At 41.6% G+C, this 26,802-nt stretch overlaps 1 protein-coding gene across 1 annotated transcript in view; it reads right to left on the bottom strand.

The window, feature by feature from the left end:
• Positions 1 to 5,208: 5,208 nt before the first annotated feature.
• Positions 5,209 to 26,802, bottom strand: part of TMED10 (transmembrane emp24-like trafficking protein 10 (yeast)) — a 60,753-nt gene continuing 39,159 nt past the window's right edge. Inside the window, exons 2-5 of the mRNA XM_006865517.1 lie at positions 21,376 to 21,487; positions 16,806 to 16,879; positions 6,414 to 6,540; positions 5,209 to 5,977 (exon numbers count right to left, since the gene is read on the bottom strand). Of these exons, the coding sequence (XP_006865579.1) occupies positions 5,856 to 5,977; positions 6,414 to 6,540; positions 16,806 to 16,879; positions 21,376 to 21,487 (435 nt within the window). The 3' untranslated portion in view covers positions 5,209 to 5,855. The remainder of the gene's footprint in view (positions 5,978 to 6,413; positions 6,541 to 16,805; positions 16,880 to 21,375; positions 21,488 to 26,802) is intronic.

Here is a 26,802-nt window from a genome sequence, read left to right as displayed (position 1 = left end):
AGAAGTGGAGTTGAAACATACCTCCTCTCCAGCCTTTTTACCATTTCTGACACCAACTGTCTTCCACGGCACTATTTCTCTGCTGGGTTTGATAATCTGCTGCCACATAGAATTTACAGACATTACTCATAATTATGAGTTTGATTAGGTAAGTAATTCAGAATTCAGGATTAACAAACTCAGGATGCAGACTCCTAAATGTCATGCCCACAGGTAGGCCTCTCTTCCTGACCTCCTGGGGCTTCTTGGGCCAGCTAGCCTATGCCCAGCTTGGGTGTTCTAAAGCACTTTAGCTCCACTGGTTAAGTGCCCAGTGGAACCCCACTCTGCTCAGTCCTCTTACTCTGTGGGTTTGAGCAAGCCTAGCTCTAACAAAAACTGCCTAGAGGCAGCCCATTTCATCAGCAAACCTCCTGCCCAAGGCACTCAGCCTTCTTGTTTCATGAACCAGGAAGTCCACTGTACCATCCTGCACCGTTCTCCTGCAATTTCTCTTCATCTCCACCATCTCTCATTCTCCTACGTCTAGGAGTTTCACAATGCTGGAATGATCCTGGGTCCAAAGGATGCTCTGTGCTACCAGCGCCTTTTCTTGGTGGTAGTAAAGTTCCAGCACAGTCCCATCCAATGCTTTGGTGGGTGTTATAAGAGCATGTCTAAAAAGGCCATGGGAAAGTGATGCCTCGTACTGCAGCTGTGGGACAGCAGACATGCCTACTTTGTTAGCAGTAGATCCTCAGGGGCCACAGGTACTTGTAAAGATGAACGTTTCTCCAAAAGTAGTGGGAAGAGTGTCTAACTCCACTGTCCAATATGATAGCCAATAGCCACATGTGGCTACAGCACAGTTGACAAGGAGCCATGGTGGCACAGTGAGTTACGCATTAAGCTGTTAACTCAAAGGTAGGGGTTCAAACCCACCAGCTGCTCCTCAGGAGAAATATGACAGTTTGTATACTTCTGTGAAGATTTACAGCCTCAGAAACTTTTATGAGTTCTACTATAAGGAGCTCTGGTAGCGTAGTGGTTACGAATCTGTAACCTCAGGTTCAGCAGTTCGAAACTACCAGCTGTTGCATGGGAGAAATATGAGGCTTTCTGCTCCCGTAAAGATTTACAGCCTCGGAAACCCTGTACAGGGTGGCTATGAGTCAGAAACGACTCCATGGCACACAACAACAACTCTATCGTATAAAATTTTCCCAAAGAATTTTCTCCTTGTACTTGGTTCCTGAAGAAGCTCTGGTAGCGTAGTGGTTACAAGTCGGGCTGCTAACCTCAAGGTCAACAGTTGGAAACTACCAGCTGTTCCTTGGGAGAAAGATGAGGTTTTCTGCTCCCATAAAGACTGACAGCCTCAGAAACCCTACGTAGTGTCATCATTGAGTTGGAACCAACTCCACAGCACACCACCACTCTGTCCTACAGGATCACTATGGGCCACTCAATGGTCCTGGATGGGCAACTGTGACATATACACCCGATTTCAAAGACTTTATATGAAAAAAGATACTGAATGTATTATTGGAACTACTTTTACGTTTTTTTTTACTTTTTAAAGTGTGGTACTTTAAAATGATACATGCGGTTCACATTACATGGGATACCACTATGGACTCCTGGTATGACGCTGTAGGATTAACACTGGACTGTGAACCACAGGGTCAGCAGTTCAAATCCACTAGCTGCTCGTAAACACTATACAGGGTCGCTATGAGTCAGAGTTGACTCAATGACATTTAACAGCATGGCAGACTGAATAAATTTTATACTCAAATACTGGGAATTAGTACTTTATAGGCTATGGATTTGCTAATATACTTTATTCCTTGCTTTTGTGGGGTGGGTTGGAGGTAAAGGTTGAGTAAGAGTCTACAAAGTATTTCAGGTTGAATCTTAGAAAGCAGCTTTTGAAAACAGTCCAACTGCAATGAATAGTAAAGAAGAGAATGGCCTTTACCTATTGGGGGGGCACTTTTGCATAGATGTGATGAGCCAAAAAAGCAAGTCTCCCTGGGATCTAAATTGAGAGGCATATTTTAGGAAGCTGCAGAGAAGCCTGGCTTAGAGAACCCCATTTGATCTGAGCACTGAACTTTTACTATCCACCTGAAATAAATGAAAGATAATCTTTGTTTTCTTGAATTCATCATGAATAACTGACCATACTTTAGAACTAAGAAATATGGAGGAAATACTGCCAACCCAGACAAAGAGGTATTCAACAGGAACAAAAGCACAAACCTAAAACGGTTTCTGCTAGCCTTTATTTGTAAAAATTTACACAAAAACCCCTACCTAACAAATTAATCTGTATAAATCCCACATGCTGCTTTCCCATTAAACAAATGAAAAAACGGCTTATGACAAAGGTTTCTGATAATGACTGACCTAATAAACCTTCCTTAAAATGCATCATTCTCATTTTTATTATACAGGCCATATTGAACGGTATGCTCAAAAGTGGAGGAAAACAAATAACATCCCCACATTGTTACAGTGGCTTTGCTCTTGCACTAGCCTTTTATCAAAGGGAAGTCATTTTATTTTTCAGATAAAATAATGCTAATTAGATTAATTAACTTTAAACCCAAAACAGAAATGCTGGAGTTGGTATTTTGGCATGAGGAGTCTGGTATGGTGCTGTAGCATAAGCAGTAAACTGCTAACTGTAGATCACTGGCTCAAACCTACCAGTTGCTCCTTGGAAACCCAATACAGGGTCACTATGAGTTGGTATCAACTTGATGACACTTAACAACACAGGCAAGTACATAAAAGAATCTCAGTGTCCTGCAGCTCAAGTTTAGAGTCACATTTGGGAAGAAAAACATCAAGATAAAATTCTCTCCTTTCCTATTTTCTTTGACTTTTTGTCAGGACAGACCTTAACCAACTAAGTAAACTTTGTTGCTCATAAAAAGGGGAAAGGCACCAGTCAGAAATAGGAAAGAGTATCTAATGGTACAGAATAGAATTTCAGCTTTTGATGTTAAGGATAGATGATAACCCACAAATGTGTTTATGCTTTTTTCCTGCTTGGATGTATCCTCTGTCATTCAGTATATGAAACACTACAGCTAGACCTTCTCAGTAACAGTGGCCCTAAGGCAGGGGTGGGGAACCTTCTTTCCTCCAAGGGCCATTGGGTATTTATAATATCATTCAAGGGCCATACAAAATTATAAACTTAAAAATTATCCTGCTATATTTGGTCAGGAGTCCTGGCGTGGCACTGTAGGATAAACACTCAACCACAGGTCTGTTTGAATCACACAGTTGGGGTCAAACTCACCAGCAGCTCCTGAGAAACCCTATACAGGGTCACTGTGGTTAAGAACTGACTCGATGGCACCTAACAACAACACATTTGGTAAAACATTTAATTAACTCACCTCTATGCTGTGCGTGGAGTCCTGGTGTGGCGCTATGGGTTAATGCGCTGGATTGCAAAACCATTTGAATTGCAAGGTCAGTGATTCAAGCTCATCAGCTGCTCCTCGGAAACCCTATACAAGGTTGCTATGGGTCAGAACTGACTCAACAGTACTTAACAACAATGCTGTGGGAGAAAAGCACTGGACTGTAAGGTCGGTTTGAAACACAAGGTTGGCAGTTCAAACTCAACAGCGGCTCCTTGGAAACCCTATACAGGCTCTCTAGAAGTTAGAACCAACTTGGTAGCACTTAACAACAACGTGATGGCTGGAACTGCAGTTGCCTTAGCAGAGACAGACCAAATGATATCACAGGGTCGGATGTTCTCCACCTCTGCCCCAAGGCAAGGAGTCTACTGCCAGGTTCTCAGAAGCAGTCCCTTTCAATTCCTAACAGCAGATGGCAATGTTGTACAAGTTAGAAAGAACCATTAATCACCACACTATCCGGAACATTAACAAAACAACCTGAGATTTAACATAACTCACTCCCTCTTCTACCTTTGAACTTTATCCAAGGCACAACTACTGACTTCTCTGTCAATTCTAATATGCTGCTTCTAAACTGCAAGCTTTAAAGGCCATGAACCTATAAATCCTGTAATTATTGCCATAGCAATGAGGCAAGCCCTGTAACAGTCAGTGGAGTTTTAAACAGAGATTACAGAAAAACAGTTATCCACATTCCTAGAAGTGGGAAAACCTCTAAGTGATTATGGTATTTTTCATAATTATGAATTTGGTCATTTGTATCCATTCATTTAATTAACATTAATATTGCCCTTTAGTCACCTGATAGTTCCACAGTGATTATTTCATAGAATCTCTAGTCTAAAGTCTCTAGATAGAGCTTTAGTAATGAAGTCAGTGGCTGGCCATGCATGAAGACCTGGTAAGTTTTAATCTTCCCCTTGGCAGAAATTGTGTTAAAAATTCAAACTGCCACATTCAAGAAAGAACCTGTATCTGAGATACATAAGGAATCCTTAAAACTCAAAATAAAAAGAGCAGACAACCCAATTAGAAAACTAGCAAAAGATATGAACAGACACTGAGGAGGAACTACAGATGGTATAAATAAGCACTAAGGAAACGCAAATGACAACGATGAGATACTACATACACTTAAAGGAACAGAATGGCTACAATTGAAAAAGTAATACCAAATGCTGGTATTGACACCAGATCACTAATACATTGCTAGTGGGATGGTAAAATGGTACAGCCACTTCGGGAAAAAAACATGTACTTACCACAACACCCAGAAATTGCTCTCTTTAGGCATTTATCTCAGGAAAATAATTTTACGCTCACATAACATCTTGTACATGATTGTTCACAGCAGCTTTATTCATAATGGCCCCAAATGAAAGACAACCCAAATGTTCTTCAGTGGTTAAACAAACTGTGGTACACCCACACTATAGAGTACTTCACAGCAATAAAAAGGAACAAACTGTTGATAAATGCAACATTTTAGCTGAGTTCAAGAGAATTAGGCTGAATGAAAAAAGAAAACCTCAAAAGGCTACATACTATAGGATTCCATTTATATACCATTCTTGAAATCACAAAATTAGAGCGATGGAGGCTACTTTAGTAGTTGTCAGACTTTGGGCATAGGGGAGGAAGTTGACCGTGGTATAAAAATGAGAGCATGAGGGGTCTCCCTGTGATGGAGCTGGTCTCTATCTTGTGGTGACCACACCAGTCCACACACATGGTAAAATTGCATAGAACTATAAATACACGTGCACAAAAAGAAAAAAAATTCAAACAGTTGAGCACAAATATTTTAATTCTCTTAACAAATTGAAATTTTCTTTAAGAGTTATCTACAGTTCCAAGCTCACTTGTATGAGGTGTTAGTTACATCCTTCACCTTTTTGAGAGACGTAAAGAGTTATGAAAAGGATATCACCAGGAGCTACCTAGACGTTTCCACTAAAGGGCAGAGAAAGTTAAGAGTGTTTTCAAGGGGAAACCCAAAAGGGACAATCAGCATGAAACAAGTTCAACATGGTCACACAGATCTGGGTAAAGGAATTAAGAGTGGAAGCCCAAGCTCGTAGACAAGGGGGAGAAGGAAGGAAAACATGGTTCAAACAGATCACATGAGGAAACCCAGTACAAATGCTGGCTTTGGCATTATCTAGGTAACCCCTAGTTTTTTTCATAGGTGACCCTAATAATAGACCTATTGTTACAAAACCAGTCCAAATCCTACCAAGAGAAAAAGAAGTCCCTCATTGGCTTGTTGGGTCTAGGTGGTACCCCATGTCTCCCCACCCGAGATCAGTTCTGGCAAGAAAAGCTCCAACGTGCCTTGATGGTGCTTTTGGGAGGGTGCCTCGAGTCAGGCACATTCCAGCGATGTTCTGCTGAGTGAGATCCAAGGTGGGAGGGGACTGTGCCTCATTACTCAATCAACTTCTTGGCTTTGAAGAAGCGACGCAGGTAGAACACCTGCCAGGTGGCTAGTCCAATGAGACAGAACATTGAAAAGATGCTGAAATACAGGACTCGAGTGTTCGTGGACTCTAAAAAAAAAACCCAAAAGCACTGTAAATGTAATGAACTGAGAGGCCCAGCTGGTTAAACAATGGCTAGTGGGGAGAGAAGGCAATTCATTAACTACAATCTGTTCCTAGACCTAACACCAGAATTTCAGCTAATTATAAAAAAAAGAAAATGCTATTTTTATGTAAAATGTTAAAAATGACAAAGATTCGTATTATAAAATGTATGTGCTATAAACTAATTGGTCAACTGCACATCACAGGTGAGATTTCTAGTCTCTTAAAAACCTAGCAATGCTCATTTGCTTTTGGCAACAACAACAGAAGTATAAGCAATTCTCCCATTCCACAGATCTCTTTGACAAAACTGAGAAAAGGTGGACACCAGAACATAGAGTTTGGGGATCTGTCTTCTTTGTGGCTCACTTATTCTGAAAAGAAGAGCCATCCCCCTCACCATTGGTATCACGCATCTCCTCCTCCCGTCTCTTCATGTAGGCAAAATCATTCACGATGGACTCTGACAGGTCCTCTAGGCGTCGCAGCTCCACCTCTAAAGGTTTGAGCTTCTCAACCTTTGCAATCTGGAAAAGAAAGGAATTATGAGTTCCATTCCCTGAAAAAAACTGTGCAAAGGAATGAGTGAACAGGTATTATGATGACATTAAGACAGTAACTCAACACACAAGATGGGAGAATTCTGGATTGTTCCATTAAATACAACAGTTTCAAGGTCTAGATCATAGATCCCAGAGCCAAGCTGAGTCCTGCTGCCAGGTGCCGCTGAGTCCATTTCAACTCCTAGCACTCCCAGGTGACAGAGCCCTAGAGGGTTTTCTAGATCGCCATCATTAAGGGAGCAAATTGCTAGGTCTTTCTCCTCTGGAGCCACTGGGTAGCTTCAAACAGCCAACTTTATAATTAGGAGCCAAGCACTTAAGTTTTGCACCACTAGCATTGAGATGAGTCTTAGGTCTGCACTAAAAAAAAATTGTACTGAATTGCTTTAAAAACACACACACACACACACACACAGCTCAGTTATCAAAAGAAATCTCCAGTTACCCCACTTATGCTGAGGGAAGAAGAGTGTCGGACTAGTCTCGTTTCTCAACCCAGACCACTGTAAAACCACCAGGTGTCTCTAAGAACTAGAGGTCGCAGCACAAGATGGCAGATTTCCTTATTCTAGTTATGCTCTTTTGTTTCACTTCTTAGACTAAGACCCACTTTACTTTTAAAATGGTGACACACCACCAGAGCTTTTCAGCTTTTAAATCTCTGTAAGATTTCTCCACATAGGGAATTCTGTAACTCCATCTGCATCTGCTTCTTCACTCCCTATTTATCCAGTATTCACTACGGACAGCCCTGTTTTCACCTTTGTTAACTGTCAACGGCAGTTTACATGGGGTGAATGGGAACAGCTGAAGGGTGATTTCTGTTTTCTTTGCTAGCTATAGTCTTCTTTTGATTATGAAGAATACAAAAGTTGCTTACAGCAAAAGAAAACTAGAAATTACCATTAACATGGGGATATAAAAATTAAGTTTGTATTTATTGGTACACAAAAATGTAATGGATTTGCAGTGAGCCATGTAAGTTTTCTTTCACTTGACGTGTTTTTTCAGATTTGCAAAATGTTTGTTCTAGTTAATAGTGTGACTGACAATGACTGAATACACAAAAGTTAACTGGCTATAGGAGCCCTGGTGTGGCACTGTAGGATAAGCACTGGACTGCAAGGTTGGTTTGAATAGCAAGGTCAGTAGTTCAAACTCACCAGCCGCTCCTTGGAAACACTATACCGGTATGCTATGAGTCAGAACCGACTCAATGACACTTAACAATAACTGGGCATAAGATTTAAGCTATAGGAGAACTTCCGGCGCTTCCCTGACCAGGCAGCACAGAGTAGACACTGGAGAGGGAGAGAAAGGAATAGTCAGAAACATCACACTAGAAGGCTTGTAAGTCCGTCTTCTGCCTATGACTAAAATACCTAAAATGGGGCTACAGCGTACCCAGTGAACGAGGCTTCTTGCGGAGCCTTTGCAATACATAAAACTATAGGTAGAAACCGGAACCACATCCAGATCTCCAGAGATGAGAAATCTCCACTTGAAAGGATGAGCAGACCATCCTGGAGCGGCTAGAAGAATAAAAGATACCTCTTGAAAGAAAGACCTGCAGGAAAAATGGAGGCAGATGGACTGTTACTACAAGAACAAACAAATCGCTTCCCTAGGAAACATCAAGGCAAGTGGCCAGGTCCTCTCAACGCAAACCCCCTTCCAAGACTAAGACTGCATGCTCTGATCGGTGACCACACACATCACCGATGGAGGGAAGTGGCGTAAAAGCAGCAATGAAGCGGCAAGCTAAGCCCTACAATGTTCAGTGGACTTCTGTGGACCCAGTTGGGGACCTGGTTGGCAAGCAGTGTAAGGAGACCTGGGAACTCTTGGACCCAGAGTCAGTGGCATGGCCACGGAGGACTCGAGAGGAGAGTGGAGCAACCGGCTAACGGGAAGAGAGGGCATGTGCACAGGAGCGCCCACACTTGCAAATGATACCCACGTGACCTGGACCGGATGACTGGATGATCGGAGCTCATCCAGGAGAAGAAAGAAGAGGGTAAAAAAAAAGAGTGAGCTGATACAATCCGATGAACTTGACCTATACATATGGAGCAGCAACTCAAAAGAAGGAACAAATCCTTACAGCAAGACTCATTCCCACCCCCTCCACACACAGAGTGGATGGAGATGGGCAACTTGGACACTGCAAGAAACATTCCTACCCCCTCCACACACAGAGTGGACGGAGATGGGCAACTTGGACACTGGATACTCAAATGGGGAGGGGGGGACTACAAAGGCAAGAAGTGACTGGCTTACAAGCTTTCAAGAGGGAACCCAGTGCTAGGGAGCATGGAGGAAGGCAGAATCTCCAGTGGGTACAACTCAATCTGTCTGCGCGGAACGGATGAAAAGAAATACAGATGGGTAACTCGTGATACTATAGTGAATAATGCTTATCAGGACGGATTGTGAGTGTTGGAAATGCAAAGGTAGACGTTTTGTAACAAGGAAGGGAGTGATTAATTCTCCAGGATAGGAGCGGAGGTCTCTGGGACCATCAACGGAGAAGAGCCGAGAGCGGGACCCTACCCAGAGAGACAGAGATGGCTGAGACAGAGACAGAGACAATGACATGGAGTGATGAAGGGGCTGGGGACTTTGGATCCAGAAAGGGAAAGGGACTATGGGCCGAAAACTGGGTGTGTGTGTGTGTGTGTGTGTGTGTGTGTGTGTGGTAGTGTAAGGGGTGGGTTTTCTAGGATATACCCTTTGGTTGGTTGATGATGCATGGAGGAAATTGGAACCATGGCAATGAGATGATATACGATGGAATGAATGTAAAACTAAAGTTCTCTCATGTAAACTATCATATAACTCACAATAAAACATTAAAAAAAAAAAAAAAAGATTTGAGCTATAGTTGATGCATTGAGCTAACTCTGCTAAATGAATGCCCAAATACCAGATTTTGCTAATAACTTAGAATATCTATCTATTGATTGCTTTCATATAGAACATATAAAAATTCCTCAGGAAAAAGATACCAATACAAGAGACATATAAGTGCCTCAATGTAAAGGTGTGTTCAAATTGAACCCTAGATCTTTTAGCATCTTTGTTTCTGTTCTTTTCGTCTCCCTCTAACATTTCCTGAATGAGCTAGTATAAAGGCAATGGCATGATGCTGCTTCTTAGACATAAGTGATTTAAGGATCTCTAAATAGAAACTTACAAAAGGAACTGGAAGTGAAACTTGGCTGTGGCTCTGCCAGCTGAAAATGATATTTTAAAAAATTACTTTGAAAACTTAATGTGCTTTTTTGTTTATTAAATGACAAAAACCTAAAACCTGAAAAAAGATGATACATTTGATACTGATGATGGTCATTGTAGATTATGGCCCCCCAAACATGTTTCTGGCATTCTACTGTGGCACACTGTAGGATAAGCACTGGACTGCTAAGTGCAAAATTGACAGTTCAAACATACCATCTACTCCTCGGAAACTGACTACGGTTACTATGAGTTGGAACTGACTCAATGGTATTTAACAACAACAACAAAACCTGTTCCTAGGATTCCCAGTGTGGTGCCCATCAGTCTCTCCTTGGAAACCCTATCCAGTGTGGCTATGAGTCAAAACTGACTCGATGGCTCTCAACAATAACAAACCTGTTCCTAGTCCCTTTTCTGCCTGGTGTTTTATTATAAATTTTTAGTTGTACCAGCAACATATGACCAAGCAATATGTTCTCCTGGTAAAAATTTAAACTATTCAGAAGTAAAGAAAATAACAAAAAGTCTACTTTCATAATTTCTCAGGCTTTTAGCTCTACCCTCACATGTCTTTCTCAGAGGAATAATCTGGGTTGGGAACTTGGTGCATATCTTTCCAGCTCTTCAATGAGAAGGACTGACACTGTGGCCCCAACAGTGAGCTCAAACACAGACATGACATGAAGATGGTGCAGGACTGAGCGATGTTTTGCTCCCTTTGTAACCCTATGATTGGAAAATGACTTGACAGCATCTAACTACAAATGTACATAAATGTACACAGAAAAAAACCTGAAAAATAGACTTATCCATGGTATCACAGTATACAGTGTCTTACGGTTGGTTTGTTTTCATATTAATAAGATAAGCATTTTCAAGAAGACCCGCTTTGCTTGCCTAGGACAAAGCATTCAATGACTCTAATCAAGACTAGTTACCATAGTACAAAAAGCTAATAAGAAAACCTCAATATAAAAATCTCTACTGGGGATGGAACCAGAAAAAAAAAAAAAATCCCTACTGACTGCTGTCCTGCCCCTTTATGTGTTTTTAAATAAAAGGATAAATATAACCAGCTATTTCACTTCTTTCTCTCCTCTACGAGGTTCGTTTTACCAACTAGTTCAAAGGAAGCTTACAACATGTACCTCAGTTCTCCACTAGGGAGCAGCACTCCCCTGGTAGGTTGTATTTGGGTCTTAATCAAGGAGTGATAAGAGTTACAAGGGACCTTATTTTATAATAAGCTCATTTTTACAAACGAGGAACCTGAAGATTCCACAGTTAACTGGCCCTTTTGTTGTTGCTGTTAAGTGCTGTCGAGTAGGTTCTGACCCATAGCGACCCTGTATAGGGTATCTAAGGAGCAGCTGGTAAGCTTGAACCACTGACTTTGCAGGCCAGTGCATTAATGCACAGGGCCACACCAGGACTACTAGTTGGCCCTTTTAGTAGCATAAAAAAGCACTGTGGTCTCTTGATCACCAAAGCATCAAAACAAACAGAATCCCTGACTTCCAGAAACATCGAGTCTTAGTGTACCCACAGCTGACCTGTCTTTCAGGCTTGAGCTGTGCTGGACACACGGATCTCCCTGTTCCTTAAAGCCCTACAACACTTAGACTGTGTCACACCATTCAAACGCATTCGAATCTTGTCGTACTCTCTAATGATTTTGATTTATATCCTTTCTCCCACAGCTAGTTTCACTTCTGCATTTAAAAGAAATGAAAAACAATTTACATTTTACATAGTCCCACATACCTAATTCACAGTAAACACATATAACTAACTAGTTAGGTCCATTCTACACTTTCTTCAAAAGAAGCAAGTTCTCACAAAGGCTAATGAGTGCTACTGGTCCAGAAGCAAGCACTTCCTGTTGGTTCGGAGCACTTGGCATTTATTTTCACCAGACCCTCTACCACAGTGTCTTCCACTCTCGTCTACAGTGGTGGGCCCCACAGGGAAAAACGAAAAGTTAGCAAACCTACCCATAACAACACCTCCAAAATATCAATAAAATTAAACTCTTCTCAAACAAATCCAAGTTTTCCACTCCTCTGGTCATCTGCATCTAAAGAGTTCAGAGTTACATGTAACTTTACCAGGAAAGGGGTTCACTTTTCTGGAAAACAAACATCTTAAAATACATGTGTAAATCCAGCCGGAGAATCTATCCTTGGCGGAGCAGAAAGAGCAAGGAGAACAGTTTCATGTGGTAAGCCAAATGTCCAATTAATCTTGTTTCCGCCACTCTGCCACCACACTTCCCATGAACCCAGAAACCCAGCAATAAAGGACAAGACCATCTAGTCTACCACAATTAACATAAAGATAGACCTACACCCAAGGACAAATCACCATGTGCCTGGGGGCAGGGTAAGAAAAATCACAGGTCTATGCACAGAAGCTCAAAAGGTCAACAGTGTGTCCAAATGAGTGCAGATAATGCTGCCAATCCTGGGGCTTAGAGGACATTTAGCATGATCCTATTTATGCTGTTATGACTATCTGACAGTTTCCAGGAAGGGTAAGAGAAGGGAGCTAGTGACCAATTATGCCAAGTGCCTTGTCCGGGTTAGTTCATTCACCTTACGCCATGTCAAGAAAGGACCTGGATCCAGTACATGGAAGCAGAGTTCCTCCTGCAGCTAGTCAAGAGAAATAAAACTTCTGGAGAGTGTTAGGCTGTGCTCGAACCAGCGCAGACAGACTTTGGTGTATATGTAGAGAGCACAAGGAAGCCCTGTGCAGCTGCTCAATGAAAGGTTGGGGATTCCAACCCACTAGTTGTTCGGATCCACTGAGGTCCTGGGGTGGTGTTGTAGGATAAACACCGAACTGCTAACCACAAAGGTGATGGTTCAAATCCACCTGTCACTCCTTGGAGACCTTATACAGGGTCGGAACTAGTTGGTAGCACAATAACAGGCATGCCTAGCAGTCAGCTCCTGTGACAATTGACATCCTTGGAAGCCCTATCCTTCCTATAGGCTGCTATGAGTCAGAATCAACTCCATGCACTGAGTTTGGTTGGGTTTGCTGTTGCTGTTGTTAAGTGCCATCCAGCTGGTTCACAGTGACTCTGCATAGGGTTTCCAAGAGCAGCTGGTGGATTTGAACCAACAACAATGCGGTTCACAGTTCAGTGTTGATCCTACAGCACCAGGGGTTTAGTAGAGAGCAAATGACAGACTCATAGGTGCTGAAAATGCTTACATTCACAGCAAGAAGGTACCTGCACAGACCAAGAGTTGAAGAGTGTCAGAAATAACTATTTTTTTGTGAGACAGTAATTGTTATTCTCACAAGTGCATGGCTGAGATAGTAAGTCCCTGAAAACAACTACTTTAGTTCACAGACCAGAAACTAAAATGAGTTCCAATTAACATATAGAAATCTACAAAAGAAGCTGCCACCTTTGACAGTCAAAAGCTAGTCAAAGGGACTCAAAAAATAACACAGGGTTTTAAAGACATAAAGTACGATTTGTTGAATGTAAAACTGATGACTTGCTCCGTAAACCTTCACCCAACTCACAACAAAAAGTTAAAAAATTTTAAAAATAAAAGGAAAGCATTAAAAACAAAAACAAGTGGTTTATTGCTGAAGACATAAGCATTCTTTCTCTTTAGAGAACTCAAGCTACAATTACAAATACTAAGCAGTCTTCCTTCCAAATGCTATCATCTTATGTATTGTGTTTACATGAACTAATTAGATCCTTCATAACAATTTAGGTAGGTAGTGTGGTACTCTGCCCAGCCATTAAAATAGATTACTATTGAATTTTACAGAATCACATGTGATTTGAGAACTACAAAGGCCATAAATGTGAAGGAATGATATGCTGGCTATGAAGAAAATTAAAGAAACGTACCACCACCTTCCTCCTTCATAATACTGATGCCAAAGGGCCCAGATCCCGTAGAGAAAAAGGGTCTCCATTACAGCAAGGGCCTAAAACTGAAAGCCTCAAGAACTCTGATGTGCTCGGTGCTCTCCAGTAATTTAATAGGAACAAAAGCTTCTAGTACCCATGTTCTCAGTAGACACTAGCTCAGAGCTACTTCTAAGCAAGATTCAAGGGTACCCAGACATAGACTAAGAAAAGGTTTGGTCTTTGGTCTGTGTAATACTCACTACTCTTATGTTTCAACCTGGTCTGCTGTATGGGAGGTAATGGGAGGGCCTTTAAAGAAAGTAGTCGGTAGGAGTTTCTTGGTTAAGAAGCAGAATCTTAGAGCTGTGTTGTAACTATGCACGTAAAGACAGGTTGAGGACGTGCTAGACATCGGAAGCAGGAAGCAGGCAAAGGAAATGATGTGGTTTCCTTTCTGCTAGGGATTCCCTTCTTGGGTTAAATAGAAATTCAGGAAAGACAAAGCCCCCCTCTCAATGTCAACAGCCCAAGGATTATGGCAATTCCATTCCTGGAGGTAACCAAACCCAACCCACTGCCATCAAGTTGATTCCAAGTCATAGTAACCCCTACAGACAGAGCAGAACTGTTCCCTAGGGTTTCCGCAGCTGTCATCTTTACAGAAGCAGACGGCCACAGCTTTTCCTATGGAGCAGCTGATGGCTTTGAGTGATGGTGTTGGAGAAGAATACTGAAAATGCAGCCAGAGTGCTCCTTGGAGGCCAAGATGGCTAAACTTCGTCTCTCATACTTTGGACATATTGTCAGGAGGGACCAGTCGCTGGAGAAGGATATCATGTTTGCTAAGGTGGAGGGTCAGAGAAAAAGAGGAAGACCCCTAACTAGATGGATTGGCCAAGTGGGAGCATCGATGGACTCAAGCGTAGCAACAATAGTGAGGTTGGATCGGGCAGTGTTTCGTTCTGCTGTGCATAAGGTCGCTATGGGTCGGTACCGACTCGATGGCACCTAACTACAACAACAAGCTGATGGCTTCAAACAGTTGATCTTTTGGTTAGCAGCCAAGAGCTTTTACCACTGTGCCACAACTTCTTACAGGAGGTATTGTTGTTAGTAAGTGCCATCGAGTCAATTCCAACCCACAGTGACCCTGTATAGGGTTTCCAAGGAGCAGCTGGTGAGCTTGAACCACCGAGACCTTGCAGTTCAAACAGCTTTGCAGTCTGGCGTATTAACCCACAGCGCCACACCAGGACTCCTCCAGGATGTATAGGGGTTCTAAAATGCTATATGACAGTGACGTTCATATCATTCTCTATGGAAGTCCACAATAACACTGTAAGTTGGAGAAAAAAATGACAACAGGTGAAATCCACATAGTAGGGATTCAAAGACTGCTTGTTTAGAGTAGGGCAGTAGCAGCAGTAACCCCAAGCAGAAAATAAATGTACCTATTCTCCCACCTCATAACAACCACATTTCCCCTACTCTTTTCACACCTTATGATAGCACTTGAACACACATTAATTCTCATTTAGATAGAATCAGGATTATTCTGAATCATGACAGTTTCAAAATATTTTTCAATTTCCTCTTAAATCCATCCAATACAGAGACTCAAATTTTATTTCTTTGAAAGCTAGACTGGATACAGAAACAAGCAATCCAAAGTCGCTCCCAGGAATAGTCTTCCATTCACTACTGTGTCACTTACATACAATCCACTTTTCATCCAACTGACAACTTCAGCATCAGAAAGGAAGGGGAGGGGAAAACCTCAGAACTGTGATTGTTGTACTACTAGTCCCACTGCAGAATCTGCCACTCATTTCCAATTTTCTTCACTGTAGAATATTTCCCTTCCAGAGTCCTGAATAAAGACAGAACTTCTGCTCCTGTTCCATCACTACTCCTAGAAAACTCTCTAAAACCACCCACTTTCCTCCTTTTCTGTTCCTTCTTCAAAAACCATGCACATTTCCTGTATCCTAATGTTTCCTCAGGCCCTAAGGTGCTGTTCGGCTGAGTAAAAACACTCTTATCTTTCTGTGAAGATGAAGCCTCCCAGCTAAACCAGTTCTTTAGGGTTTTCAAAGTTGCTCTTCATTTGATGAACTATTTCTGTGTTGTTCCCAAAGTCTCTCATAACTCTCCTTATTCCATGCACACCTCCACCTCTCCCCGCCATACAAATGTATCAGTCAGTTTTTACTATTCTACATTTCTTCCTGTTGACATCAAATTTAACTTGTTATCACCATCCAGCCTTACAGCCTTTTTTTCCATTCTGCTATCTTCCTTAAGAGTTTAAAATTCTTTAGCTCTGACTATTTATCTAACTAAGGAGCTCTGGTAGCGTAGTGGTTATGAATCGGGCTGTAAACCTTAAGGCCAGCAGCTCGAAACTACCAGCCACTCCGCGGGAGAAAGATGAGACTTTCTGCTCCCGTAAAGATTTACAGCCTTGGAAACCCTGTACAGGGTCGCTATGGGTCGGAACCGACTCGACGGCACTTAACAACAACAACAACATTTATCTAACTAAATAGTAAGGACCTCTGACTATTGCATTTCTCTAAGAGAGCACAGTTGTTCAAATCTAAACCACACTAAGTAGACAGCCTGAAAAAAAAGAAAAAGTCATAGGAATGGAAAACCAACACCACATTTCTAAACACTGGACATTAACACATAAAGGGGGCTTCAAAAAGTTCATGGAAAATGGAATTGAAAGAGAATGGAATTTTCCCATAACTTTTTGAAGCCCCTAAGTAAATGAATTCCAGGCTTTAAAACTGTCACTGGTATATAGCTTCTGCCTCACTGAAGCTAATGGCATATGCCGGAATGTTTATTTACAGCAACATTTCTATCAGATAGTTGGTGCAGTCCTTTGGCGGACTGAACCAACTGTCACAATTATTGTTCAAACTGTTAATACAGCTTTTTGTTTTTCACGTGACTTTTTGTTTTTCACGTGACTGCTGAGAAAAGCAAAGTCTTCTGGGCAGAGCCTGGTCTGTTTGCTGGCCTGATGAGGGCACAGAACTCCCCACACAGCTCACAGCTGCCTCCTCTGGCTGGGACAGTAGGACATACATACCTCCTCGTAGTTCTTTGCCTCCACTCCATGCTTCATGTCTAGGATCACGAGCTGGTCAGGTATCCGCCCTGTTCCTGAAAAAGAAATCAAAGGATTCATTGTGAAGAATACTTAAAATTCCGGGAAATCACCCATCCACCCTCCCTCTCCATAACCCCTACACTTCTCAATAGAGGGAAGTAGGCACAATTCCTCCCCCAACTCAGCTGCAGAAAATTCCTGGCTCTAGCTAAAATCACTAGCATTCCAGACAAAGCCTCTATGTGTGTGGGGTGCCGGAAAGCAACAAGTACATGCTACTGGCAAACATCTCTGCACTGGCAGGATCCAAGAGACTGCAGCTGGCACTAGAGCAACAGAATGGGAGGAGAGAAAGCACAGAGGCTTACTGCTTTAGGAAATAAAAGTAAAAGTCAAATACTCTGAAACCTGAGTTGAGTGGCTTACAAACCAACAGGGAGCGCAGTGGCTCCATGCGATAAGCACTGGACTGCGAACCACAATGTCCTAGGTTTGAGACCGCCAGCCACTTCACCTCAGAAACCTTACACAGGATCGCTCTGAATCAGAACTGACTGAATAGCACTTAACAACAACAGAGATCAATAGCGACTAGGTACCAAATGGGCTGGAAAGGCATGTTTCTGCATTTGAAAAGGTGGCCCTATCAAATTGTGTGGGGCGGTGATGCTCAACTAGGATAACTGGCTATATGCTAAACTTGGATTTACTTACACAAATGTCAGTATTGAAAAGAACGTTATTTTATCTAATAAGCCATTTTAATTCAAACATTTTGATCAATAAAAGGCCTGTTCAATACATGGCTATTCCCATAAAACCCTTAAGAGAATTAGAATCTCCCAAAGGGAAAAAAAAACCATTATTGGAGTAAAATTCTCAGGGATGCTTCTTAGAAAGATGAATGTCTATCAGGGAAGTATGAACAATAATAGCAATGTTCATATTAGAAAAATTAATGTGATTAAGCTTCATTTTAAAAAACGGAATTGGATCAACCAGTAGGAAAAACTCCAAGAACCCTGTTGTTGTGAAGTGTCACTGAGTTGATTCCGACCCACAGCGACCCTGTATAGAGTTTCCAACTGCCACTTCACCTCACAGTGGTGAGTTGGAATCATTGAACTTGCAATTCAAACAACTTTGCAGTTTGGCGCATTAACCCACAGTACCACACCAGGACTCCCCCAAAAACCTGTTCAGCTCCAATCCCCTGGAATTCACCTGACTATAAAATTTTGAGGCTGTTTTGGGAACTGAATTATCATTTAGTGACTGCAGTTCCAGAGAACTTCTGTGGCCTGAGACTCTGGAGGTTTTCTGAAAGTCAGCTAACTACTGATTGAGACTTCACAGGGTGCAGGAATTGTGGATTTTTAGAGTATAGTTTCTGTCTTAAAATAATTCAGTGGGTTCTAAGACACACAGCAATCACACGAAAAATACAAAGCACTGCAAAAATTTAAACGAAACCATCCAATTCAGATACTGCTAGCTATATGAGTTAAGGTCAGAGGAGAATCACCATATTTTTATACAATCAAATGTGCATGTTATCTGGCTTTTGCAACCAGCACAACCCCTCACACATTTGTTTCCTAAGCATGCTATGTGCAAGGACATAGTATATGTGAAAAATATGGTAGGCCTGGACAGGTGTCACTGAAGACAGACCACTAAAGGCAGGACTTTGGCAAACTATAGGAAGCAGAGGGTACCAGGACTCCATTTCTCATCACAGCATCGCCAAAAGAGATGCAATGCAAATTTTTGCTTTCCTTTCCTCATTTAACAAATTAAGAAATCCAGCAGCTCACAGCTCTCCCTGGACCAACGATCAGGATATCCTGTTCCTAACCGACTCTCCCCATATCAGCATGTTTGCCACAGCACAGCATTATTCAAGTCCAAGTGAAACCACAAAACCACAGAGCTCTGGCTGGTCAGACTCCACCCTATACAATCTCCCATTTAGAACAGCCAGCCTATCCCCTTAGTTGACATCATGGCCCTACAGGGTCTCCTTTTAAGACAGATTTTTCAGTACTTTCTTTTTTGGTATTTGCCTCATAAATAGACAATCTTTTAAAAGGTGCACCAAAGACTACACACTATACGTACACTCCCCATGTTAGAATACACAGAGCTCACAAATGAAACTTGAAACAAAGTGCTGATGTAGAATGGACTGACTTGATGGCACTTAACAATACCAACAAGAACGTGTTTCAGGGCGTAGAACTGGGTCCAAACAGTTAGTCACGACCATGGAAACAAGGGTAGTACACATATTGCATGTAAGAAACTTAAAAGTAACAAAACAGTCTCTGCCTTCACAGAGCTTAATATAATCGGGAATGTAAAACGTATACACGAGACATCAAAACAAAGTATTATCTAGCAATCTAAAATGTCTAAATGAACGATACGATCAGTAAGTGAAATACTATTTAGAAGAAGCCAAGTTAGTTTCCTTGCTGTTTCTGACATGTCAGCACCTCAAAGTCTTTTTGCTTCATTCCCCCTGCAACAGCCCTTATGACCAGCTGATTTCTATTTATTGTCTAATTTCCCCCAATGAGAAGGTAAGCTTCCTGAGAGCAAGGACTTCTGTTTTATTCGCTACCATATTCCCTATGAACAGATCAGTGCCTGTCATATTTTAAACACTTCCTAAATACTTGCTGAAGGAATCAGTCAATGAAAAATGAAATCAGCTAAACTGGCACTCTAAAATAACTAAAAGCAAGCTCATGGTTGTGTTTAGGAAGAAGGCATTCTAGCAAATGAACAAACATGACATGCTTAGCAGGCAGAAAACCAGACTGGTCGGGACCTAATGAGTTGTACAAGAGAAGGCTGGTCTGAGATTATAAAGACCATTAAGTGCTAGGATGCCTACAATCCCTTCTGGCTCTAAAATCCTATGATTCTGGGTTTCGTTCTATACAACAGGAACATTATTGTCACAACAAAGAAGAGAAAGTTTTTGAAAAAGGGACTGACATGATAAAAGATGTGTTTTAGGAGATAAATCTGGTAGCAGGATTTGGATACAGTAAAAGCGGCCATCTCAAATAGAAAACTAATGACAGGATTTCACAGATTTGGATGGTGCAGGACCACCGGAAAGGACAAAATGGGATCCTGAGGACTGGGAGGGCGGCGTTAAGACTCATGCGAGACAGGAACGGGTGTGAACAAGAAGCTCATGACTAGTCTTCTTAAACAATTTGGTTTTGAGGTAAAAGTGGGACAATCTTATAGAAATCTACAAAACTGTTGCAGGATCTTGTAACTGGCAGGACATGACCAATCCAGGAAGAAGCTAAAATTGCCTTGCTCCCTTATGGACTTGTTGTTGTTGTTATGTGCCGTGGAGTTGGTTCCAACTCATAGTGACCCTGCTCAGGGTTTCCGAGGCTGTAAATCTTTATGGGAGCAGAAAGTTTCATCTTTCTGCCGCGGAACAGCTGGCAGTTTCGAACTGCTGACCTTGCGGTTCACAACACGATTCGTAACCACTACGCTACCAGAGCTGAGAATAAAGTCAGATGGAGGAAAAGAGCAAAAACTAATGAAACCATTCAAACCCCAACTTCCAGCCATGATCATATCAGCACATGTGAACTTCCCAGGTGAGATATTCAAAATGGTCTATCTTGTTTCTGTAAGCCAGTATGAGCTATTTTTGTGATGTGCATTGCAGTTCAAAAGGGTCTCAGCTAATACAGCAAGTAAACACTGCATATTAGGGACTAACGTCCTTGAAGCTAAAAAAACAAAACAGGAAGTGAAAAGTAGCCTGCTTTTCCATCCACTACTCAGCACAGAGGCCACCAGATAATCGGCAGGGAAGTTACTATGAGATCTTATTAGCCTGTAGAGGCACAGAAGAACCCACAGCAAGATGTTAGCAAATGCTAGGATCTAGCAAATGCTCTGGAGGCCAAAGCTGTTTCTGACTTTGCCCCAATTCTGATAGTCAGACAGAACCTACTACCAATCCCTGGGAAAACACGTTACTAGCACAGAAAACAGGAGAAAGAAGAAGCTTTCTACGCCCATAAAGATGTACAGCCTCAGAAACCCTATACAGGGTCACTATGAGTTATAACCAAATCAATGCATTTAACAACAGTATAAAAATTTACTATCTCTTAGAATTGATACCAAATTTAACTCTGTAGTTAAATGCCATCAAGTTGATTCCGATTCATAGCAACCTTGTACAGGGTTTCCAAGGAGCAGCTGGTAGGTCTGAACCACCAGTTGTGGTTTATAGCCCAGTGCTTACCCTACAGCGCCATACCAGAAGTACCAAATTCAACTCTAGCGTTCAAAGAATGCCTACTACAGCACATGATACAAAGAACTATTGATTAGCCAACTTTCACTTACGTGTGTGTGACCTTCAGCAAATATACCATTCTCATTTCCCGTTCCTGCCAAACCGAGACACAAAAGGAAGTTCATGCTCTGTCTAACTTCAGAGGGCACTCCAGTGTTGTGAGAAGTTTAATCCAGGGACAACATTCTACTTACTTACCCTTGCTCTCAAAACACACTTCAAACATGTCATAATCTTCAGTGGTAAAGGCAAATTTCCCCTTGGAAGCATCCTCCTTGGAGTAAAGAATATGGCCAGCAGAATCTGTGATCTAAAATAAAAAATTAAGTAAGAACAGATCGCAAATGATACTTGAGAAGAAAGTTAAACTGGACACCTGGAGCTACTTATACAGTTTCTATTTCTCATTATGAAGATTATGTTCAACCAGCCAAAAGACATGAACTGGATAAGATATAACCTAAATACAGAAAATTTCATTTGTTCAAAGTCTAACCACACTACAGACTAAAATCTGTTACCTCTAAGGGGTGGCTTGCTGCATCAAAACATTGATAAAGTTACTGTCCCAAGTTATAAAATCAGGTTTATTGGCAAATCTGACTTTAAAGAATGCAAACAAGTATCACTCCCTATAAAGGGATATGCTGCAAAAGTGGAAATGGACATTACCAAAAGAATAAAAAAAAAAAAAAGAATATACAAATAAGAGGAGAATATATATGAGAACACATTTCTTCTGTAAAACAAATCTTGATGAGGTAGGGGCTATAGGATGGAAGTGGACCCCTGATACAAGGACAGAGGGGGTGAAAAAAAGAGTATGCATAGAAATACGCACTGGACCACAGGTTGACTTGAATAAAAGGTCGACAGTTCAAACTCACCAGCCGCTCTTTGGAAACCCTATACTGGGTTGCTATGAGTCAGAACCGACTTGATGGCACTTAATACACACACATATAGAAGAAAACCTGGGAGATCTACACCTGTAGATTTCTGGCTAATTGTGTCACTGGTTGTAAAGGGTAGGTGGTTGCTGTTGTTAGGTGAAGTAGGTTCCAACTCAGAGTGAACGTATATACAGCATAATAAAACAATGCCAGGTCCTGCACCAACCTCATAATCATTGTTAAGCTTGAGCCTAGTGCTGCTGCTATGGTGCCAATCCATCTCAGTGTGTGTGCATGTGTGTCAGGTATTCCTCTTTTTCACTGAGCCTCTACTTTACCAAGCATGATGTCCTTCTCCATGGACTGGTCCCTTCTCATGTGTATCAAGTATGAGAGACAAAGTCTTGTCATTCTGGTTTCTAAGGAAGAATCTGACTGTACTTCTTCCACAGATTTATTTGTTTTTCTGGTAGTCCACGGTACTTTTAACATTTTCCACAACATCATAATTCAAATGCACTGATTCTTCTATCATCTTCTTTACCCATTGCCTAGCCTTCACATATTAAGCTATTGAAAATACAATGCATATGAAGCTATTGAAAATACCATGGCTCGTGTCAGACACACCTTAGTCCTCAAACTGACATCTTTGCTCTTGCACACTTTAAAGAGGTCTTGTGCAGCAGATTTGCCTAATGCAACACATTATTTGACCTTCTGACTGCTGTTTCCATGAGTGTTGATTGATGGTATATCCAAGCAAAGACAAGTTTTTGACAACTTCAAACTTTTCTCCATTTTTCTTAATGTTATTTACTGGTCCAGAGGTGAGGATTTTTGTTTTCTTTATATTAAGGTACAATCCATCTTGAATGCTGTGGTCTTTGATCTTCAACAGTAAGCATTTTGAGTGGACTTCCGGTTTGGGTTATAGCAGCAAAAACCATGCTCCAGTGAGAAGAGAGGAGGCTCTCACGAAGGAAGCGCTCACAGAACAACTCCAGAGTTCTGGATCTACCATAAGATCCAGGACAGTTTCCCACACTTGCAAGTGAAAAAAATCATGATATTAAGGAAAATACTGCAAGTTAGGAATCTGAAGACAGGACTCCCTCAGCAACTACCCTGCCCTGGCAGAGTTTAGAGGGTAGGGCTAAAGCCAGTCCAGTTCAGAAAAACGCGCTAAAAGTGGTGCAGAGGCATCTGCAAAAAAAAAAGAGAGAGAGATGTGGGATACTACGCATTTCTCTCTCTATCTCCCTGTTCCAGCTTCATTGCTCAGCCCAGACATCAGTCAGGACAGTTTTCCAATGGTACAGAGAGAGGGAGCTTGGCGGTGACTTATGACATCACCCATGGAGCCACAGACCTAAAAGTGTCCCCAGAGGGATCCTTCGCAGCGGTGCACTGTGGAGTAGGTTCCGACTCCAGACGGCCCTGTGTGGGGTTTCCGGGACTGTGGGTTTGTGCGGGAGTGGAGCACCTCGCAGTTTACCCACATTGCGGCTGGTGGTTTCAATCTGCTGACCTTGCAGTTTGGCCCCATTCGCAGCCGCTACACTATCCGAGCTCCCTGCGCGGGACCAATTCAAAGCAATCTGTAAAACTCCAGCACAAAAGGACTCAACCATCTATAGAATTGTGCTGTGTACACGCAGATACCTAACACCTTCAGAGACAAAAAATAGTGGACAATCTTTACCCCATCAACTCCCCAGTATCTACCTGCGTACCTCTACTATAGTGACTAGAGGAGGGACCTGAGAGAGTGGACACCGCCACCTCCCACTGGAGGTTTCTAATTTCACACACACTAATAGTGTATCTCGGGACAGTCAACCACAGCTTCATTTCTGTTCCAAAGTGGTGATTTTTGTCTATGCATTTTTATTGCTTCTGCCATTAGTCCTTTTGATTACACATCTTTCCTGGAGGAGGGAGCTTTTCCTCCCTACATTACTCAAGAAAAGACAGTAATTGTGGCCATATGGCCAAGCTATAACCATAACCCACAATATTACACCACTGAGACAAGAGCCAACAACACCCACTAAGCATTATATGTGAAAAGGGACGCCTATCTCCTGATCATATTCACCAGGAGACACCCAGTAAGCTTAACAACAAACATTCACAAAAGCTTTAAAAAACAAAAAAACACACACAAAAAACCCCACATATCTGTCATGATGAACAAAAAGCAACAAGCGATACCGAAACATGTGCAAAAACAGAAGAGAGTAGCGGATGCAAATGAGCTGGAGACAGACAAAGGCTTTACAGAGGAGGAAGAGCAGGTTTTGGAAATGCCTGAGAAAGAATTCAGAAGAATGATACAGAAACAAATTCAAATGCTCTGAGAGGGGTGGAGGAAAACAAGGAAGAAGTCAGGAAAGTACTACAGGAGCAATCAAGTAAGAGTGACACAGCATTGGAAAAAATTCAAAACCTACAAAAAGATGTCCAGATGGTCAATAATAGGATATCAGAAATGGACAATACGCTGAAAGAGGAAAGGAGCAGAATAGAAGAGATGGAAGCCAGAACTAGCGAAAATCTCTCAATACTGCTAAGATAGAAGAGCAAGAGGAAAAAAGGATAAAAAAATCTGACGAGAGTCTATGATTCATGCTGGGTAACATGAAGAGGAACAGCTTAATTATTTGCATTCGGAACAGGAAGAATCAGAGAAGTCCACAGAGGAGATAGTTGAAGAGCTGCTGGAAGAAAATTTCCCTAACATCTTGAAAGATGAGAAGATAAACATTCAAGAAGCCAAACGTGCCCCAGGAAGGATAGAAAGTCACCAAGACATATAATAATCAAGCTCTCCAAAATCAAAGACAAGGAAAGAATACTTAAAGCTGCCAGGGAGAAGAGAAATGTCACTTATAAAGGCAAGCAAATTAGATTAAGCTCTAACTATTCAGAACAAACCATGCAGGCAAGAAGGCAATGGGGAGACATATATAAAGCCCTACAAGAAAAAAACTGTCAACCAAGAATTGTCCATCCAGCAAAACTATCAATCAAATACGATGGTGTGGTCAAGACATTCCACGATAAACAAAATCCGAGAGATTTTATCAAAAGCAACCCAGCACTTCAAAACATCCTAAAGGAAGTTCTGTGGACTGAAAACCAACAAGAACAAACAACAACAGAGATTTGACAGGTGTGGCGGCACCATCTGGAACTCAGTCAACCGATAGCAGAGTCCAGAACAGAGCAAGACTACAACAACAAACTCAAAGGAGCTGGGAGATCAACTGAAGACTAAAAGTATATCAATGTCAAAGAAGGGACAAATGTAGCAACAGAGACCCAGGTGGTGAGGATGCCAGGTAAATTAAAGGATACAATGGATTACCTTAAATGGAGAGAAAAGTTAGTAGACTATAAGGTAATCCCAAAGAAAGTTAATACTTCACAACTTATCATAAAAATGAATTTCTAAGCAGAACAAGCAAACATGAAAACTAAAAGGAAACCGACAAGAAACAGCACAAAAAACACAAACCCAACACAAGAAACAAGAAGGCATGCAGAACAAAAGAACGAATAAGCACCACCAAAAAAGTAACATAAAGTTAATTCATAAATATCGATAATTACATTGAATGTCAAAGGGTTGAATGCACCAGTGAAGAGACAGAGAGTGGCAGAATGGATAAGAAAACAAGACCCTTCAATATGCTGCCTGCAAGAGACACACCTTACACACAAAGAAGAAAACAGACTAAAAGTTAAAGGATGGAAAAAAATTTACCAAGCTAACTGCAACAATAAACAAGCAAGAGTGGCAATACTAACCTCAGACAAAGTAAACTTTAAGATAAAAACCAGCATAAAAGGGCAAATAATCTGGGAAACTGATCTACATAAAGAAGAACACAGCATCAGGACTAGAGGAAGGCTCATTAATCACCTATGATATGCAGATGACAAAACCTTGCTTGCTGAAAGTGAGGAGGACTTAAAGCACAACCGACAGACTGGCATGGATTACACTGCAACCTAAAGAAAACAAAGATCATCCCAACTGGACCAACAAGCAACATCATGATAAAATGGAGAAAGTATAGAAGTTGTCAAGGATTTCACTTTATTTGGATTCACAATCAACACCCATGGAAGCAGGAGTCAAGAAATCAAATGGTATATTTGATTTGATACAAAAGATCTTTTTAAAGTGTTCAAAAGCAAAGATGTCACTTTGAGAACTAAAGTGTGCCTGACCCAAATAACAGTATTTCATATGCAAGTGAAAGCTGGACAATGAATAAGGAAGGCCAACGAGGAATTGATGCCTTTGAATGGTGTTGGTGAAGAATGTTGAATATGCCATGGATTGCCAGAATAAATAGATCTGCCTTGAAAAAGTGCAATCTGAATGCTCCTCAGAGCAAAGATTGTGAAATTTTCTCTCACATACTTTGGACATCATGCTTGGTAAAATAGAGGGTCAGCGAAAAAGCGGAAGATTTCCAAAAACATGGATTGACCCAGTGGCTACAAGCATGCACTCTTACATAGTAATGGTTGTGAGAATGACTCAGCTGAGTAATAGTTTGTTCTGTTGTACGTAAGGTCACTGTGAGTTGCCTAACAGCAAATGATTAGAGACAAGGGGTCTATAGCAGAGGCATGTGGATGTGCATATAGGAACCAGGTGTGATCATGGTGGACAAGAAAGTGGACATTGGCTACCCAAAATGGGGGGTGGGGG

This window comes from Chrysochloris asiatica, unplaced genomic scaffold, assembly GCF_000296735.1.
Source record: "Chrysochloris asiatica unplaced genomic scaffold, ChrAsi1.0 scaffold00079, whole genome shotgun sequence".
NCBI lineage: Eukaryota > Metazoa > Chordata > Mammalia > Afrosoricida > Chrysochloridae > Chrysochloris > Chrysochloris asiatica.
This window is presented reverse-complemented; position numbering and strand designations above follow the sequence as displayed.